The sequence below is a fragment of the Lepisma saccharinum genome, chromosome 1, assembly GCF_977018435.1.
Source record: "Lepisma saccharinum chromosome 1, izLepSacc3.1, whole genome shotgun sequence".
Classification (NCBI taxonomy): Eukaryota; Metazoa; Arthropoda; class Insecta; order Zygentoma; family Lepismatidae; genus Lepisma; species Lepisma saccharinum.
Genome location: NC_139229.1, coordinates 196,095,617 through 196,116,360, shown reverse-complemented (window position 1 = coordinate 196,116,360; position 20,744 = coordinate 196,095,617). Strand labels below are relative to the sequence as shown.

The 20,744-nt window shown below is 36.1% G+C and overlaps 1 protein-coding gene across 3 annotated transcripts in view; it reads left to right on the top strand.

Annotated features, from left to right (window-relative positions):
- The first annotated feature begins 356 nt into the window (after positions 1-356).
- The window catches only part of LOC145978119 (uncharacterized), a 30,469-nt gene continuing 10,081 nt past the window's right edge, over positions 357-20,744 (top strand). Inside the window, exons 1-3 of one of the 3 annotated variants that reach the window (XM_083110566.1) lie at positions 357-396; positions 5,526-5,678; positions 13,803-19,069. In XM_083110566.1, coding sequence (XP_082966692.1) covers positions 5,643-5,678; positions 13,803-19,069 — 5,303 coding nt within the window. In that variant the 5' untranslated portion in view covers positions 357-396; positions 5,526-5,642. The other 2 variants (XM_083110570.1, XM_083110561.1) reach the window with 2 other exon arrangements.

The window sequence follows — 20,744 nt, the reverse complement described above, 5'->3', positions numbered from 1 at the left end:
CCGGAAGTAAAGTTCCCGCCCCGCCAAGGAAGCACAGAAATGTAAACATCCGGTGAATAGCCCCCATAGCTTCGCAAGGAAACACAACATCCCCATGTAAACAAAAACAACAAGGAAATCCAAAGTGTAACATACCCATCAGGATACCCTCCCATAGCGCAAATCCCAAGTGAAAGTGTTATAAGGAACAACGACGAAGAAGGCATGGAGAAGTAGTATCAAATAAAGCATTACCGCTGGCTAGAAGCCGCAAAGGATAGGCGGTGTGAACCAATATAAAGTAACAACAACAACATTGTGAGATGTAGCAAATGTACCACAAGCGCGTAAACTTCAAACGAAAGATTTCTTTGACTGAAATAGTTGCATTTTAAGGATGTGAAGTTTGAGCCAAGTGTCCAGTTTGATTATTTTATATTTCATTTTTGTGTTCTGTAATCTTAAAATCTTAATTTATGTGACATTAACAGATATAGCTTCTTACTTTTAGCTTGTCCTTTATCATTTTATGGCCATTGATAATGTGCATGTTCCATGTATATATCGCCCGTGTGCTGAACTCCGCAATTTATAATTTGAACCTAAAAAATAATAACAACTCCAGTTATTGTCTTGAATACAAAGTGTTCAACTTATGAGAACACGTAATTTGTGTGAAAGAAGTGCACGAAATGAGGAATCAAGGGAATGTGTCAAATTATGCTAATTTCTATGGTCTTTGTAGACTTTGTTTGAGTGAAAACAGTTTACGGGTGAACCTATTTGATGAAGAAGCGAGACGTCGAGAACTGAATTTAAAAATTGAAAATCTTCTGTCTGTATATGTAAGTAGAAGACCCTACTTCGCTCGCTCCTCCCACTCACTCTCTCTTCAACTACACAACAAACCAACACATATGCTAGTTAGCAAAGTGTAGGTCCCGCATTGGCAATGGTACTAGTATAGTATGGGGGGTGACACCTATAGATCATATATTTCGCACTTTTTTACATTGCTAATGTACTATTTTCGAATGCGGAACATTTCCTAAGGTGAAATAGTGCATTTCTAACTAAGATAATGTCTATTTCTTGCATTTACGAGTACTTACTGTTAACTTGTTATTTCGATTCTGTAACACACGTTATGGCGACAGTGTACTGGTTCATCGCGCGTTGTGCGAGTGTTTTGTCTATTTATGCAGTGTTGCAACCTTGTTCACCGGAAAATACCTACTTTCGTGCCCGGATTTGAAATTATGCTAATACCTCGCAAACCATTGACGTTAGCCCCAAAAACCATTTTCCATAAGGTTAGGTTTAGCAAACATAGTTAAAAAAAAATATAAAAAAATTAAAAATACTCGACACGTCATGTTCTAGTGAAAACACAGCGAGTTTGAAACACTGACTATGGGTTTTACGTCATCTAACACATGGAACATTGTGCTCTCGTGCAGAAAGCAAGCGGCGGCAGCAGAAACAGCGTGTCGGACATAGATTTTTGCAAAAAACAACATGTATTCGCATTAAAATGGATCAAAACTACATTCACGAACTTCCACAATGCTACAGAAAATGATTTCCGTAAGTACTTTCTCCTGTAAATTTGAAGAAATCCGTCACCCCTATACTATACTATTACCTCAGCATTCAAGAGTCCCCACTCGAAATTTTTGGAAATTCATATTATCTTCTAAACATTTAGTGTTTTTGATGGTGATGTCACTGGCTTTATTGTCAAAACAAGGAACTGAACATACTGGGCCATTCCAAGCCAAATCTTCTATCCAAGGTATACATTGTTCAGTTGAACCAACGACCTCATATTTGGATGATATTTAGTACATAGCTACTATCTTTAACCCTGCATTAGGCATGTTTTTTCTGTAACCTGCATAGACACGTTGGATACACCTTATCACCCAACCTTTTAACTGTATTTAAAGTATGAAATACATCGTGAATCATACTGCGCATGTGTGCTGAACATTCTTTCTTCTAAATAACAAAAATATTATAAAGTTAATGTCAGCATGTCAGTCGCATGCTTAGAAGACAGTCATCCCTCACGTGCCTAAATTCATAACAAGTGAAGCAGTGTCATGTTCATTTTCATTACTAGTAATGCATACTACGTGTCCTAGTAATGCATACTACGTGTCCTCTTCCTCACTAACTCACTTCCGTATAACATCTGAATCTGCTGTGTGCTCTGTTTTCAGTTATTACAAAAGCAGCCATGTGTAAAGTAGCGCCAAGCTTTCTGAAACCTCAGAAGGTATACAAACTACAGGCTTTACCATAATTTAGCCTAGCGACACCAGGGCCACTGCTCTATATCAGGGTTTTGCAAATGTTGTGATGGATCTATAATATAGTTCACAGTATTGCAGTCTCTCAATCAATATCGATGGGGACACCTGTACCCCACATGCCTAACGGAGGGTTAAACAAATATTGGAACTTATATTATTATTGCAATACACAATGCTTAACCTGTAACTAGGGACATATCTTTTTTGTCACGCTATCTTGGATGTTGGATATTTTCAACCCAGTTCAAAAAATAGTGCAATTTTCTAATCCATGTCGAATATGGGAAGCAAATTAATTTTGAATGCACATGCAATAATATTTCATCATTCGGTATATATTAAGAATAAAGGAAGTATCTCCGATTACTTTAAAATTTGGCATACTCACTAATTTTGGCCTCGTAATCACGAATCTGCAGTTAAAAATTGTCGGTCACGTCTAGAAATTGTGAAATAAGCTTGTCAATTACCGCTATGCAATAACATGGAAACTATGTTTCTCGCATGTGAGAAAATGACATCTTGCGTAAAGTTGAAAAATATGTTTACCCCACAAACCAGTCACGTAAGGTTAGGTTAGCTTAGGTTAGGCAAGCATAGCAAAAGTTAAGGGTGTTCGTAAACATAGTTTTGTAATGCTAATCATTGCAAAATATGGTTGTTTTCTTCATAAATCAATTGTGTTTACTCCGTTCACGGAACGACTTATTTCGCAATTTTCAGATGTGACCGCCAAATTTTAACTGCAGATTCGTGATTACGAGGTCAAAATTAGTGAGTATGCCGAATTTTAAAGCAATTGAAGATTCTTCCGGTATTCTTTATTTGCTCCCATCATTCAAACCATAAAGATAATTATTTTTGTGGAAAGGGAAGTTTTACTGTCAACAAATTTGTACCTTAAGAAATTACTGAACAAGGTATTGCACTGTGTTAATAAACAGTATTTAGAAACACATAAGATAATAAATAATAAGGAAAAATCGAAACATTGAAATTTAAACAATAATATCTCTATTAACATAAAAATAAACACCATTGTTACTACAAATGTATCAAATGTTTAGATTGAATTTAAGCAGTTGTGGCAGACGTAATTTCTGCAGTGTCCACATACAGGAAGGATGCATTCAACACTTGCCAAAGCACTTTACATATTTCACCAAATTCTCCTGACGTGAGAGACTGGAAGTTCTTTCTTCAGGATGACACATATAGTTTGTTGAATCTGATAAGGAACATGGATACTTAACAGAGTGTTGGTCACATGCTGGAAGGTTTTCAAGATTTATAGGAGAATGAGTAAAACATGACAAAGTTTTTAAATCAGTCTGAATTTATGTTTGAAAATTGTAGAATGCGTATAAGTTTGAAATTACAGGAACTAGTAATCTTGCAGAAGTTTCATTTTAAAAAATTTGATTTTTTAAAATTCTGGCTAATACAAATGTTTTAGGGTTTAAGAATGTTTCATGTACAATAGAAAAATGTACTGTGTTGATCAAACTGAATATGCCTCATCTACTCTTGTAAGCAATTTAATATATGAATAACATTTCACAAGAAAAACACAGATGGGCAGAATATAAAGGAAATTGTTTTAAATTGCACACATTGTACAGTCATGGACATTTCTGGCTTGTAATTATTCCATTGAAAGTCAGTGGGGTTGTTACAGTGCAAAAATGTCCGTAACTGTACACTATGGGCACTTTCCACATTCCACCGCTAGACTGGCTGATGCGCGCTTCGGCATTCTGTACTTCACTGCATGTACACCAAAGCTTTCACCATGTTAAACCATGTTATCATCATTTTACACCGTCTTCAAGAGCTGGGGCGGCTAATGAATCAAAATGGTGCTGTCTGCTTTGAAACTTGTTCGGGTTAATTATATCCATTCTACAGGCATTAGTATGGAATGTCACGCTGATTGTGTTGCACTGAGGACATACCAACTGGATGCAGGCATAAACTGTTGACATTTTTAATAATACAGCTTCTTCACTTGCATGCAAAGTGAAATAAATTATGCTGATACATCAAAACATGCGTCTGTGTTCTGCTGCAACATGCAGGAAAACCTCCATTTGCAATATTTGATATTTTTACAAACACTACTACTTAAATTTGTAGTGCATATGCAATATGAGATGTCATATTATATAATATGCATGAAATGTATTCTGTGATTTAGTCACCATCAGTGACTTTTTTCTAATAAACCCAAATATGTGTGTGCATTTTGAATGTAGTCTTCATTTGTTTGAGCATGAAGCTTTCCGGATTTCACCGAATTTGATGTCATTTTTGGTTCACCAGTCTGATGCATGCTGGTGAATTCTAAGAAAGCGTGGAGTGTGAGAAAAGGAAAATGCAGAATTAAGTATAATGCTATTTGTTTTCAAGACAGCACCACACACCACAAACTTAGTTATGTGTGTATTCAAGATGCAGCTTGCAGTTTAGCGAAAACACAAAAAAAAAATATTGAAGTTTGTTTTAAAACCACTTTATGTGCAGATGAGCTAACTGTGACTGACACTGTACAATGTGCCTGCACCACGGTTCAAATCCCAGACCTATTTGATTACAAGGCAACAGTGTGAACGTGGCTATATGGAGGCTCTATGAGAAATTAGATAAGGTCTCTTTTGAAACAACCACCAATACATGAAGGTAACACTAAAATTTAGAATTTTTGAAAATAATCAACCAGCCATGTATATTTATTCTGAACCTATACCGATGTATCAGTATCTGCTGATACCAGTAGTATCAGTGTTGGAAAGTACCAGTTGGAATTCAAATACCGATACCAGCCAATATTTTTCCAGCATGTTCCCCTTGCACGGGGTCCGCAAAAATGCCACGCGGCATTTTCATAGAGTGTAATTATCGTGGAAATTATGCAAAATTCAAACTTTCTTTTTATTTTACATGAGAAACTGTATTTTTTGACTGTATAACATCTATTTTAATATTTTGATGTAATTCTTGAATATTCTAATGCAAATTTCTTAGTAAATTCATGCACATGATTGGAGACGAATGCCAATATTGGTCAATATTTTGAACAAGTTTTAATTACTGTAATTTTTAAGTATCAGTGTCAGTGGGAATCGTTAAGAGTATCAGAATCGCTATCAGTTCAAAGTTTTGTCGGCTCAGCCCTACTTTAGATTCACAGTGTCGAAAAATATTCACCTGCATGTTTCTCTTTTTCAGGTTAAGGAAGACGACTGCCTGCCTAGGTACATATGCTATGACTGTGTCATTAAAATTGAAGCTCTTGATGAATACAAAGTTAATTGCAACAGAGCTGAGCATATTTTAAAAGCATGGATGCCATCAGGGTTGAGAAGATTGGAGATACCTAAGGTACATTGTTGTAATTAATTACTTATTTACAATATTTACTGTTCTCTCTACTAATTTATTATATACTGTGATCTGAAGAAAGTTATTATGAATTTGGGGTTGGACAGATTAACCCTTACAATTCACGAGCTGTTCTGATATTTGCAACAAATACTGAGCTGTTTACAGAGGGAATTTTAAATTTCAAGTAGTCAATTTAATTAACTCAGGAAACTACTAATTGTAGCATTACAAGTCATACCATGTTCTGTTCAGTACAGACCAGGCTACATGCACACATGCTACTAGAGTACAATTTTCTGCCATCAGCCGGAAGAACAGCAGGAACAGTTTTTTTTTTTTAAAAAAAAACTATTTTATATTAACGAAATTTGAAGTTTGGCCACCCCCATGAAGACCATGTCAGGACAAGAAGGTTGAAAACAGTATCACTGTGTTGTCCTGACCATGGTTCAGTAGTGTACAATGAATCACATGCTTATTATTATACTCATGGTAAATAATAATTATTTTAAGTGCGAAGCAAGCAGTCTTGTATATCCAGAAAAAAAGTCATAAGAATAAATTATACTCTAGCTCCAAAACCATTGACAGTACAATTATGAGTCTTATGTCATTTTGTTCAGTAGTAAAGACCATTCTACAAGCATATGCTACTAGAGAAGTTTACTCTATGAGATAGAAAAACCAGAACAAATTATTTGGAAAAAAAAAAAAATGTTTCACAAAATTTGAAATTTGGCTATGTGCCTCGGAGGCCACATCGGGACAGGAGGGTCAAAAATTGTATCTGTGTATATTAGCTATTCTACAAAATATTATGCTCCTTTCTCAAAAAAGTGATTGAGAAAAAATATATTGTTGAATGTGAACAAAATATCACAGGTACACAGCTGGCTGTGGATGTTGATGGCTATTTTAGTAATGGTCGGGGCAGGACTCCTTGGCTTCTCACCACTGCATTTAAAATTCTGTAATAAATTTAATAAATTGTGTAATATTGCAGTAGTTAGGGTTGCTATGCTTCTGGAAAACAGGGAAATGTTAGGGAATTTGGCTTGTCAGGAAAAAATCAGGGAATTTTGCAGATTGTCTGGAATTTACGTGCATTATGGAGTCTGCAAGATAAAAAGCAACAAGCAGTTTACTTCCACTTCTGGATTCGGTTCTTGTAATTCCACTCCCAAAAAAATTCAGTTTAGAAACTTGTTTCTTTCATTCTTATCATTCTCAGTCTTGTACAAAATTATGGTTCCTTCAAATTTCTGTAATAAATTTTCACTTTTGTAATACGATATCTGATTGATAACTAAAGTATGTTGACAATATTATCATAATTATCGGAAAGGTTGGTGAAGATGAGGTATTTTTTTTATTCTATTATTTCATAGATCTTAGTCTTGTTGGCATTTCCTATAGAATTCCTATATGCAACAAAAAAATTTCTACAGATGCTATGTACCTATAAATGTAAGCAAAAAAGCAGCATTTTTTAAGACACTATAAATCCATCAGAAAATGAAAAATTGTGTATGGTTTATAAACTTTTTCTGTTTTTGTATTGTAGAGATCTGTTATGGTAAATAATGTACCTCTGTTAACTTAGCCTGAAGGCTAGATGCACGTGATTGTAGCACCCAATACATTTGATGCCGATTGTAATATTACATTTTGCTCTTCGATTTTTGACATGTTCTTGTCTTTGTAGAATGAAATATGCTAAAAAAATGTGAAAGTGAAAATTCATTATAATTAACAAAAATCGTAGCAACCCTGAGTAGTATTCAGTTTATGGTCTAAAATATGAATCACCTTCTTGATTATTGAACATGTTAAGTGGTTGGTTTTTTATCTCATCAGTTCCTGGCCTGGACATTCTTTCTGTGTGCGTGTTGATCAATTTTAAGTCCCTTAAGGGGTAGAGGGACAATATCCCCTAGGTCTTTCTCGCTGCTGCAGCTGCCGATCACTTTGCTCTTTTGGATCCAGATCTTGCTCTTCCATGCACTCGTTTGGCTGTGAACTGTGGCACCCGTCTCCTGCCCCACTATGATGCCACCACCAGCTCCAGCCCACAAAGACCAAGTTTTGCCATAAGTGTACATTTTGCACATGACATGATATTGTTATATTGGCTGCATCACCCACCCCCCTCTTATCTCCCCAGCTACTTTTACATAGCGCTATGGCTAAGGTGAAGATGGCAATATTGTTATCCGGGAATCCTTTATTTTCGATTTCATATGACCATCAGTGGATTATTGAGATGATTGAAGCTGCCAAATGTAGGTGGTGACAATTAAAAATAAATTGCCATCACTTTAAAGCTAATGATAATAGTAGCACTCCAAACCGTCTAACCACGGTGGCCGTAAAAGGCAAGGACAAATGCATTACACTTATGGGACCATTATTTTATTCGTTCTCTCGGGAATATCAAACATCCAATGGCGTAGAAAAGTACATGGATGGAAAAAAGGACACATTGAACTATGTCATAGTAGTAGGAAAAGTCGAAACTCCCATTTGATTAGCCGTAATTTGAAGTTGAAGTTGATTTCCCATAAGAAATACATGGAATTCTGTAAATACTTATTAATCATATTTTTCAAACATCATGTCTAGCTTACTAATCAACTTGAAACGCAACACACGGTTTCCACTTGCAACATGGAGAGAAATTCATACTCTCTTGTATACTAATCCCTTTCTTAAATAGCAGTGCCCAATCCGACAATACTAAAATAAATGCACAACTGGTGCGTAATTGTCCTTCTTCGCCTTAATGCACACATCAGATACCATTAATCAAGTCGCCCTTGAAATGATTGCAAAATCCAGTGTTTCTTCTATGTCCAAACCTTGTGTGAGAAACCTTTCTAGGAGCACATGAAGTATTATATTACACAATTTTTATTACATGAGAAATATTTGTTTACTTCCCGAACACTGAGGGAAATGTAAGTATACGAGGTGGTATCAAACAGTTTCGAGACTAGTTCTGTAACACACCAACAGATGGCAGCGCAAGCCTGCACGCACAGGCACAGGGAGCACCAACCTTCGTAAGTCATTGTGCCAAGAGACATCGTCCTGTGTACATTGTGAGCTGTACAGCTGGTTCTCTTCTCACAACGTGCATTACCACTTCTGCGATATCATCATGGACAGCAAGTTAGAACAACGAGCGAATGTGAAATTCTGTGTGGAACTGGGCAAATCCTTCACAGAGACGCTTGACATGATTTGGCAAGTGTACAGCGATGCTGCAATGAGTCGTGCGAGGTGTTTTGAGTGGCAAGCGTGCTTCAAGAGTGGAAAATGTCGAAACCATTCGGCAAATTGTGCATGAGAATCATCGGAGAACAATCCACAACATTGCTGCCATTGTCGGTGTCATACGGAACAGTGCAGGCAATCCTCACGTGTGATTTGAACATGCGCCGTGTTGCTGCCAAGTTCGTCCCCAGGCTGCAGACCCAGGAACAGAAGGAACACCGCGTCCATGTCTGCCAAGAACTCCAACAGCGTGCCGTCCTCCAGTGATGTTCTTCCACTCTTGAAGCGCGCGTGTCTCTGTGGCGGATTTGCCCAGTTTCACACAGAATTTCACATTTTCTCTGTTCTAACTTGCTGTCCATGATGAAATCGCAGACGTGGTAACGCACATGGTCAGAAGAGCACCAGCTGCACAGCTCACGATGTACACAGGACGATGTCTCTTGACACACTGACTTATGAAGGTTGGTGTACTAAACTGCTGCCAACTGCAGAAGTCAGGTAACTTTCCAAAGAACAGTCAAGCATGCAGAAAGTACCAGGGGCAAGTAACAAACTAAAAATGAAGATTAATTTCATCTTAACGTTTCTGCAAATAACATGTGCTTTAGGAGAAGTAAGTTTTCTCTCTTTTTATTACAACTATTTTCACGGTCCTGTGGATCCGCACAATATAATTAATTATATGTTTATTAAAATTATTAACTTCATATTATACAAATCCTTTATATTAACGGCTCAAAAAAATGTATAATAATTACTTTGTACAACGTTAATTATGTTTTATGTTATTTATTGAGCTAAAAGCTGTATAAAAGAGGTAATGTTTAGAATTCTAACATTGGTACGGCAACGAAAATCAATAGTCATTATGTAGCAATGGATGTAATGGAATTGGAAATAGATAATAGTGAACTGCATATTGCTCAGTTATTTTACTAATACATAAGACCCATAGGAGTTGTATCTTCACCTTCGCGTTATAATTCGCAATATTTATGAACGAAATGGAATTGTGTAAATGATTGACAAGTGAATGTCACAGTATAATTGGCGGTCCAGTATTGGGGAACGTTACCAGCACGATCTTGAGTGATGTGTTTTGCTTACGTGTTAATTTACACCATTGTTCTCTTGAATTTAGTTTGTACATACATTTCTATTATGTACGCATAGAGTAATTATTATAATCTGAGATCCAAAACAAGTGTTACAGCTAGATCTGTGGTGATGAACCTGATGAATCGCAAAATAGAAATGGTGCCATGAATATGGTGAAGTGCCGCAAAGATCCCGATAAGGAAAGGTTGGTAGCTTGTGAAAATTGTGGCTATTGGTATCATTTACAATGTTTGGGCTTGTCCGATAAGCATTGGGAGTTACGTCAGTTAAATGAAAGTTATTTCTGTAAAGATTGTGATCCATCTTATGATCCGTTCAGTATTGAAGCTTTCGTGCCATCTAAACGAAGTCAGGAAAATGTTAAACAAATTAACATTCGTCCTTCTGTGTTGGCTGAGACGTCAACGGGGCAAAGTAATGTTCCTTTTCAAATGTTTGATCTGCTTGCAGAGTTAAGGAAAATCAGTGAGTCACAACAGGTGGAATTTACAAAATTAGGGTAACTCAATAGTCCATGAGGCAAACTCAAGAGTCTCAACATCTTGAGTTTACAAAAATTAGGGAAACTCAAGAGTCTCAACAGCTCACAGCTCACGATGTACACAGGATGATGTCTCTTGGCACACTGACTTAAGAAGGTTGGTGCTCCCTGTGCCTGTGCATGCAGCCTTGTGCTGCCATCTGTTGGTGTGTTACAGAACTAGTCTCGAAACTTTTTGATACGTCCTCCTATGTTAAAAATTTTAAGTGATTAGTTATTCAAAAAGAATCTAATCCATTTTAAACACCAAGTCCTTTATGAAGTATAAAATGTTTTTTAGCAAAATTGTGATTGTGTATGACAAAGTTGCAAGTGTTCCCCAAACATGGTAAAATTAGAAAAATAATTCAACAAAGTCATTGTAATTCTTGTATTATGCATGACTATGTTTCATTTCTGAAAATTCAAAGCAACAGATTCAGTAATTAGTTGATGTATGTGTGTATTGTAATGTGATCGGTGCGCTCAATGCAAATATGCTAAATTAATGGAAGGTGACCCAGAAGGGGTGGAATCAATTATTTAGTATCGCGCCGACCAACGTACAAAATAATGAGTGTGAAGGTATTGAAACGTTGTTCGTCTCACTTCAGTCCCATAAATGGGATCCGCAAGCCTAACACGTACGTGCAGGACAAACAGGAAACTTGTAATAAATAGTACTGATCAAATTAAGAAAAGAAACTTAATCTTCAATTTACTTATTTACGTTTTCTCTCCCAAAGATGCGTTCCTAACGCTCATAAGCCCTGTTGACTTGTCTACAATATTACAATCCCTCAAGTTTATCTACTCAATTCATTCCCGCACTAACGAATTGATTTTTTGGTGTGAATAGATAACATAAATTTAAAGTTTTGTTCATTCATCAGACGTCGCAGCGTAGATTGTCCGTGATTAATTCAAACAAGTACAAAATTCATATTGCAGTCACAAAATATTTAGACAACTTTCGTCAAAAAACAACGACAATTCAAATTGCATAATGCTTTACAACAAACGAGGTCCTAACGCCATCAATAATTTAAAGTACAGTCCAAGGACGTTTAAGTCCAAATTCGTGCAAAACAGACAATCCTAAACAACATTAAAAGTCAAATTGGAACCTTGACAAATCTTTACTCTATAGATCCTTTTAATTAATAACTGACTCAATTTGATGCTCCCTCATTTTTGTACTATAATAATTTATTACTCGTGGCTTATTTTCTTTAAGAACACGCGAACTTATTGCCTGCAACCTCTTATCAATATTGACACATTCAAATCTGTCCAATAAGTAGTACTACAAAAGTGGGAATCGGCTCATCCAGACGGTGGATACAAATTTCATCATGCTACTAGTTCCATTTTACTTGTGAAAGAAACTTATTTCTTCGCATCATTCCAGCGGTAGCACTAACACAACTGGCACACTCAATAAGTACAACTACAATCAGAGTTCACTTTACATACCTCGTGTTCTTGGCTACACATCAAATCCCACATCATCGGCTTCGTTCATTCTCGTTCACAGCACCTTTTGGTAAGACGAAGTTCTGCAGCGGCGAAAATTCTCCTATTCTTCACATGACCATATCGAAATCATCTCTGGGCACCTCATAACCTCTTCCGTTATGGTTACCTTGCTTGACTCGACGTTGTAGTGGTACCTGGCCAAACTGCACCTTCCAATTTGACCATCGCTGCTGTTATCCAATGGGGATGAGTAACATCTTCCGTTACGGTTACCTTTGCTTGACTCCTAGACTCTGCTTCGCCACCTGCAACATGTGACCAATCCAACATGTTACGTTCTTGTCAGTTCGTCAAAGACTGTTTCTGCCTTGCAAACGATCTACCTCAACATCACGCGTCATAGTAATCTTCCATTATTTCAGTAAGTCGAACACGTAGTCGCACAACTTGGTCGTAACACTAATCCCCATTGTACAAGTTCACCATATCTCACACTACAATTTATCTTATCACACAGAACTAGCAAGCGAAAATATTATGTTCAAATACTTGCCCCAGAAAATATCCCCCCATCGACACTGTAGAGAGCTTATACAAAAAGGTTGCTTCTTTTGCTCGTCGTCGGACAAGTCTGATTTCGTTCTCTCAGAACAACCAAGCCAATGCAGAGAGCACCACACTGCCCTCTAGCAGAATCTTCCGGCAAAGTACGTCATCGTCGAAATAAACAGATGCATAGCGTAACAGCAGTTCACAGTTGGAACGAAGTTGTGAGGATTTTATGTTGCATAATATGTTCAATCACTCAAATGCGATCACGCAACTAAGAAAAACGTCACAGTATGTATGTATATGTACATATGTATATTTTTAGTGCATCAGAAATATTATTTCGGGCATCTTTTTTTATTCATTCAATATTCTCCACCTTAATAGACAGGTTTTTCACAGGCTTTCTAATCTTATCCTTACACTTCATGTTAGCATAAGATCCACCTAATTCAATGTTGTCTATTTGAATTTTTGTTTGAAGTCCACTTTACATGCAGATAGGCTAATTGGAACTGGACCTACAGTTTAAAGTGGGATCTGGGACCCCTTATTACAAGGCGATGACATTACACCATTGGGGAGGCCCTAATTTTATCACATATCTTCTTCTGCCCTGGATCCATTACCATTAACAGCCAATTCCTTTTTCTTTTCTTGATCATTTTCAACATTGCTCTTCTTTCACTAACTCTTCCCAGCACATTACTTTGCCTGACCACTTCAAATGTTCCATTCATTGCCATAGCCACATTTCTAAAGCTTCTAGTCGCTTTTCCAGACTTCCTCATCAGGTGGAAGCTGTCCCAACTTCCATTGCTACCTTCCTCTCCCTGATGGTGACCACGAGAAGGAGATGGATGATTGGACCTAAGTTTTTAGTGTGTTTTGTGATAGATTTTAATATAAATGTAACTGTCCCATAAGTAATATCAAGAGTTTGGCACAAAAATATGAACAATCATGATGCACAGCTTTTACTATTAGTAAACAGACATTTGATTGTGTATCATGGTAAATGTGAAGAAACAGAAAATATTACTACTTTCTTTTGCAATGAAATTATAGATGTGGTACAAAATGGTTGTGATGGATTGTATATGAATAGTATAAAGAATGCATTGTTTTTATTTTTGTACATTGTAAGATAATATTTATTCCATTTTTTATTTCAGGGTGAACATGTACAATCTTCAATGTATTTCCCAGTGCCACGACATATTCTTGATTTTAGGTATTATGAGGGGAATGCTTTTATACTACCTGTTATAAAAATTGAAGAAGAAGAAGATGAGGATGGAACAGGCAGGGAGGAGCCTGTGTTACATAATAATACAAATAATATAACCATTGAGTCATCCCACATACAAAGTAAAAAGTGTAAAACTGTTACTACAGGAAAGAAGAAAATTGTCCATAGAGTTACAAACAAGCAAGTAGGTGTAGGTACACATGATCCTGCTCAAACGATCCACAGAATTAAAAATGGAAATTCATCTACAGTATTTACTCCTAACATTGCAAATGTTTGTTCAAAGTTGAATACCACCCGAAGTTCCCACCATAATGAAGTAAGTGAAAATATTGAAAATACTGTCATTGACTCTCAGAACAGAACACTACCTCATACTCCTACAAGTTCAGATAATGACAGACTTGAATGTGTACCAGACTCTTCAACTAATAACATAACAAATATTTGTGAACAAGATAAATGTTTGGTGGAAAACAATAAAGGTCAGTCTGTTAGCAATCCTAATACTTCGTTAATCAATTGTGCTTTAGCAGACACACATACACAATTAGAAGAAGCTCAGCATTCAAGTGACGTTCTGCTTGTTTCAGTTAACTCTCCTGTTACCCAGATGCTTCCAACATCTTCGACAGATACAGAAGTTAATGAACCAAGTACTGCAATTGAAACACAATCACAGGAAGAAAATATGTTACAAGAAAATTATCAATGCAGAAGTAAAGAAATACTAGATAATACTTTGATGCGCAAGAATACTCGTGAAAGAAATGCAGCTTCACAAGTAATTAGTAACTTAAATAGTACTACCGAACCAGAGACAAACAGTGAATTGATAAATACAAGTGCATTACATAACAGTATACCAAGTGTAACAAAATTAAAAAAAGTTAGAGTAGGTGAGGTTGCTCACCAAGAGAATGCCATAGATGCTGACACTACAGATATTGAAAATTCTTCCACAATGAAAGAAGTTTCTTTACAAACAAGAAAAAAGGGGAAGAAAAGTAATGTAGTTAAACAAAAGAATGTAGGGAACTTCATTTTAGGAGAAACTATAAAAGGCTCTGACAAAGGAAGTAAACCTGTAATTTCAGAATACAAGAAAAACCACACTGAAATAATTCACAGCTTAGTTGAAAAAAGTAATGCTTGCCCAGATGTTGATACTAGTTTAGTTGCCTTGTGTGATAAAGAAGTTGCCTTGAAAGAAACTGGAATTGATGTAGTTACAGATACAGAAAATTCTTCCACAATGAAAGAAGTTACTTTACAAACAAGAAAAAAGGGGAAGAAAAGTAATATAGTTAAACAAAAGAATGTAGGGAACTTCATTTTAGGAGAAACTACAAAAGGCTCTGACAAAGGAAGTAAACCTGTAATTTCAGAATACAGGAAAAATCACATTGAAATAATTCATAGCTTCTCACCTGAAAACAGAAATGCTTCCCCACATGCTTATACTTGTTTAGTTCCCTTGAAAGAAACTGGAATTGATGTACGTACAGATACTGAAAATTCTTTCACAATGAAAGAAGTTCCTTTACAAACAAGAAAAAAGAGGAAGAAAAGTAATGTAGTTAAACAAAAGAATGTAGGGACCTTCATTTTAGAAGAAACTACCAAAAGCTCTGAGAAAGGAAGTAAACCTATAATTCCAGAATACAGGAAAAATCACACTGACATAATCAATAGCTTCTCACCTGAAAACAGAAATGCTTCCCCACATGCTGATACTAGTTTAGTTGCCTTGAAAGAAACTGGAATTGATGTACGTACAGATACTGAAAATTCTTCCACAATGAAAGAAGTTCCTTCACAAACAAGAAAAAAGAGGAAGAAAAGTAATGTAGTTAAACAAAAGAATGTAGGAAACTTCATTTTGGGAGAAACTACTAAAAGCTCTGAGAAAGGAAGTAAACCTGTAATTCCAGAATACAAGGAAAATCACACTGAAATAATTCATAGCTTCTCACCTGAAAACAGTAATGCTTGCTCAGATGCTGATACTAGTTTAGTTGCCTTGAAAGAAACTGGAATTGATGTACTTACAGATACTGAAAATTCTTCCACAATGAAAGACGTTCCTTCACAAACAAGAAAAAAGGGGAAGAAAAGTAATGTAGTTAAACAAAAGAATGTAGGAAACTTTATTTTAGGAGAAACTACTAAAAGCTCTGAGAAAGGAAGTAAACCTGTAATTCCAGAATACAAGGAAAATCACACTGAAATAATTCATAGCTTCTCAACTGAAAACAGTAATGCTTCCCCACATGCTGATACTAGGTTAGTCGCCACGCGTGATAAAGAAGTTGCCTTGAAAGAAACTGTAATTGGTGTACTTACAGATACTGAAAATTCTTCCACAATGAAAGAAGTTCCTTTACAAACAAGAAAAAAGGGGAAGAAAAGTAATGTAGTTAAACAAAAGAATGTAGGGAACTTCATTTTAGGAGAAACTATAAAAAGCACTGACAAAGGAAGTAAAGCTGTAATTCCAGAATACAAAGAATCTCACACTGACATAATTCATAGCTTCTCACCTGAAAACAGTAATGCTTGCTCAGATGCTGATACTAGTTTAGTTGCCTTGAAAGAAACTGGAATTGATGTACTTACAGATACTGAAAATTCTTCCACAATGAAAGATGTTCCTTCACAAACAAATGAAATATGTAAGAAAAGTAATGTAGTTAAACAAAAGAATGTAGGGAACTTCATTTTAGGAGAAACTACAAAAAGCTCTGACAAAGGAAGTAAACCTGTAATTTTAGAATGCAAGGAAAATCACAAGGACATAATTTATAGCTTCTCACCTGAAAACTGTAATGCTGCACCAGATACACACAACAGCATTTCTTGTAGTGCTGGTAGAAATGTGTCGGTATTCCAAACAAATAAGAAAGTTCAATTTGACAAATCCGAGGAGAAAAGTAATATTTCTTGCACAAGAAAAACTGAATCGTACCATGTAGTACTGGATCCAAAACAACCTCATGAATCTCTGAAAGAAACAAGTACTGGTGGCAATGAGTATATTCCCTCTTCTCAGCACAGTACAATTTTTGTTTTCTCTCCAGTTCTACAATTAGAAAGATTGAATGTGCCAATGACTATAAACATTCATGATCTTCCCATCCCCATGAAAGAAAAGTCAGCTAAAGAAGTAAGTTTTCAGAAACGTAAAAGAAAAATGAAGACAAGTATCGAATATGAAAAAAAAGTACTTCGTTCTAGTATCAAGAAAAATGCAACAAATTTATCATTAAATAATGATGACACTTCAAACAGCAACAGTAGTTTACCTGCAGTGCAAACTGTTCCAGAAGCTACAAATAGTATGAAAACAAACCAGGAAGTAGATGAGTCTGCAAAAAGAAAATATGGTTCCAAGAGAGAAACAGAATCTACTAAGGCTATAGGAAAATTACTTATTGATAGCAAGAAAGCTGACAATGCATTGTTCTCAAGTAAAACATTGGAATATAATGAACATGAAAATCATAATATTAAAATAGAAAAGCTGAAGGTCATTAAATGCAGCCTTTTAAATTCCATGAAAGCCAATCTCCCAGACAAATTGAAAAATACTGAAGAGGAATCATTCACAATTAAGAAAAAATTCAAAAGGTCAAAATCACTCAGTGAGAATCCTCAGGAGATGTTAAACAAGTTAGAGCCTAAACATTCACACATTCAAATTTCCAAGAAAAATAGTAATTTGTGTGAGCCTTGTATTGATCATTCTTCAAATAGTAATGAACAGTTGAATGATATTAATGAACAACATCAAAAACCATTTTTAGGAGATCAAGATTGTTCCAAAAGTGAAGTTATGGATAAGAGTAAAAAAAGGAAAAGAAATGCTCTTCAAAAAGTGGAGGGATATGGTGAAGGGAACCAAAGGTCTTCCACTAGTCTTAATGGAAAAGATGATGGTATATTCAGTATCAAAGAAAATTCTGTTGATGTTTTCACCAAAAGCTGTGGTTCATCAAGAAAGCAAAATAAAGGTCAACTGCTAGTGGAAAGAACACATTTGAAGGCCAGCAAAAAGCTAAAAGTATCTGATGAAAGCAGTAACACAGTATGTCTACAAGAAAATAAGAAACACCATGCTGTCGAGAAGTTTCCTCACGAAGAAAACCCTTTTTTTCATGAGAACAAGAAAAATGTGGCAAACACTTCCCAAAATAAGAATTCCATGTTATCAGATGGTGACTTCTCTGAAAATAAATGCCAATTGCCTGGTAATACTGATGTATATAAATTCTCTGACAAACTAGAAAAGATCAATCCCGCACCCAAAGATGAAGGTAATATAACTTTTGTTAAGGAAATGAGTCTTAATGAACAGGATGGTGTTAACAGTAGGGAATCACAATCAAAACATGCTCAGGATTTACACTGTAAAACAGCTTCCAATATAAATTACGTTAAATTTGGCTTAAAGCAGACGACACAAGGAAGCGGTCAGTTGGATTTGTGCAAGAAGGAAGTGAAATGCTCAAGTGAAACAAATTTTGCTAGTGTGGATGAGAAAAATGTACAAGCTACGTCCCATTCTGGAACAAAAGAAAGATTGTGCAAGAAAACTGGGGCTACTAAACTACAATCATATTGCAAGAGGAAAAACATTCAAGATGCCATGACAAAACAAGACTCTGTATCCAAAATGCAGCGTAATAGCACAAATCTTACGGAAGATATATCGTGTGATTTTAAGAGAGATGAGAAATCAGTATTTTCTAGTGTTAGTGTCACAAAAAATGAGGTGAGTGATAGTGCTGAAAAATATTTTCATGCATCAAATGATGTAAATGATAGTGTGAGTAATGGTTGTGTTGCTAGAAATGGGAAAATTATTCTGAATTCTAAACCTCTTCATAAGTTTCCTATTCAGGCTACTGTTCAAAGAGCAAGTAGCAGTAAAGAAAGTGTGGGAAGTAGCAACATACATATTCTTCCTGAAAAAACAATCAATGAAGAGACAAGACAATCTGCAGTTCCAGCTGTACCTGAAATTATTACAGCCACAGGTGTGGCAAATAAAGCTGAAACATCAGGTGCAACACGTTCTAATGACCCAGGGCCATCTTCAGTTCAGAAATCTCTTGAAGGAAGTAGTTCTAATGCTTCTGAGGAGCAAAATCTGGGTAGTGAAGCAAATCGACCAGAAGATTTTGAAAGGTAAGAACTTCCATTACTTTTGGTTTCAGTGATATGCACGTAGATAATGTAAAATATTGTTCTGTTATTTTGTTTTTCTATTTAAAACTCTGGCAGTGGAAGATGTAAAACTTTGGCCAGGCTGAATAAAGCACTTCCAACTGCCTTTGAAGCCAGCTGTTAACAATTAAAAAACTCACAAAAGTTAATAGTTGCCATAGGCATATAGGAGGATGTGAAGGTAAGGTCTCACACATTCTTGCTCTTGGCCATATATATATATGGTAGGTGATGTTATCACAGATTCATAGTTATTTTTATTGCTGCTTGATAATCAACAGAGAAGTCTTTTTCATATGAAACAGAGAATAGTATTGTGTATTTCAGGATTATTATTTTCATAAAATCACACAAAACATTGACTGTGTACAGTCTGGCAAACCTACAATTAAAATTGTGTACATCCAATGTGTTAAAATAAATAAATTACTCACTTATTCGTGCTAAAATCACGTAAAATTTGTACAGGTGTTTATTACTCTGGTGGAAGGGTTACATTATCTTTTTCAAAGTATTCCAGCTTGACTTGAATGCACTTATGACAACGTTTCTGCCAGTCTGCAAACACGTGAAATGTAAGCCATTCGTTCTGTGATCCTTGAGAATTGACTCACATTTCTTCAGCACTGCTTCAGAGTAGGCAAAACGATGACCTGTAGCTTTGACTTGAGTGCAGGGAACAGAAAAAAGTCACATGGGGCTAGGTCAGGGATATACAGGGTGCACAAGTAGAATTGGTGCGAGTTTAAACAGGAAATTACAGATAATACAAGATTTTCTTCGTCCATGTTTTTGATTCCAAATTCTCAAGTTATCAGTAAGATTTCAAAGAATGCAGACATCAAACAGATTGGATGATTATGAGTGGTTGAGGAGTGGAGAAGGAAGGTCTTCTCTATCTGCTCTGGGATGACCAACAATGACATTGTAGACAAGTTGAAGTTGGCACTGAGGACAATTCAGAGAATTAAGAAGCAGTTGGTGGATTCTGGCTTTGATGTGGAGGCTGTGGATGTCAGAAAGACACAAAATCGAGCTGAACAAAGGGTGAGAAGTAACATTTTCATTTCAAATGTGCTGCAACTCACTGACAATGGCCCCTCCATCTCAATCCGTGAGATTACTCGACGTCTGGGCCATTCTGAAAGCACTTGGATTATAAAAGTTTCCGCAGAAAGACCATACGTGTTCCAACAATATTCTACACCAGCACATACGGCCAGGAAAACTCAGAAATAGCTTAAGGATAACTTTTTGACCATGTTACCCCTGATATGTAGTGTCCAAACCCACCTGACTGCAATCCTCTTGACTATTATGTGTGAGGCATGGTTGAAAGGATTACTAATAAGACTACCTGTTACAATAAAGGTGAGCTGAGAAAGAGAATCTTCCAAATATTTCAAGATTTGTCTCCTGAGGTTGTAAAATGTGCCTGTTCTCGCTTCCAGGGTCATCTGGAGGCCGTGATTGAAGCTGAAGGTGGCTTCGTTGAATAAGTTCAATCTATAAAGCATTACTTTGCTTTTGTTTCTGGGATTTTCAATAAATATTTAAAATTAGAACTTTTAGAGATGTTTTTCCTTAATGTATTTTCCGTGCCAATTCTACTCGCGCACCCTGTAAAGAGGATGTG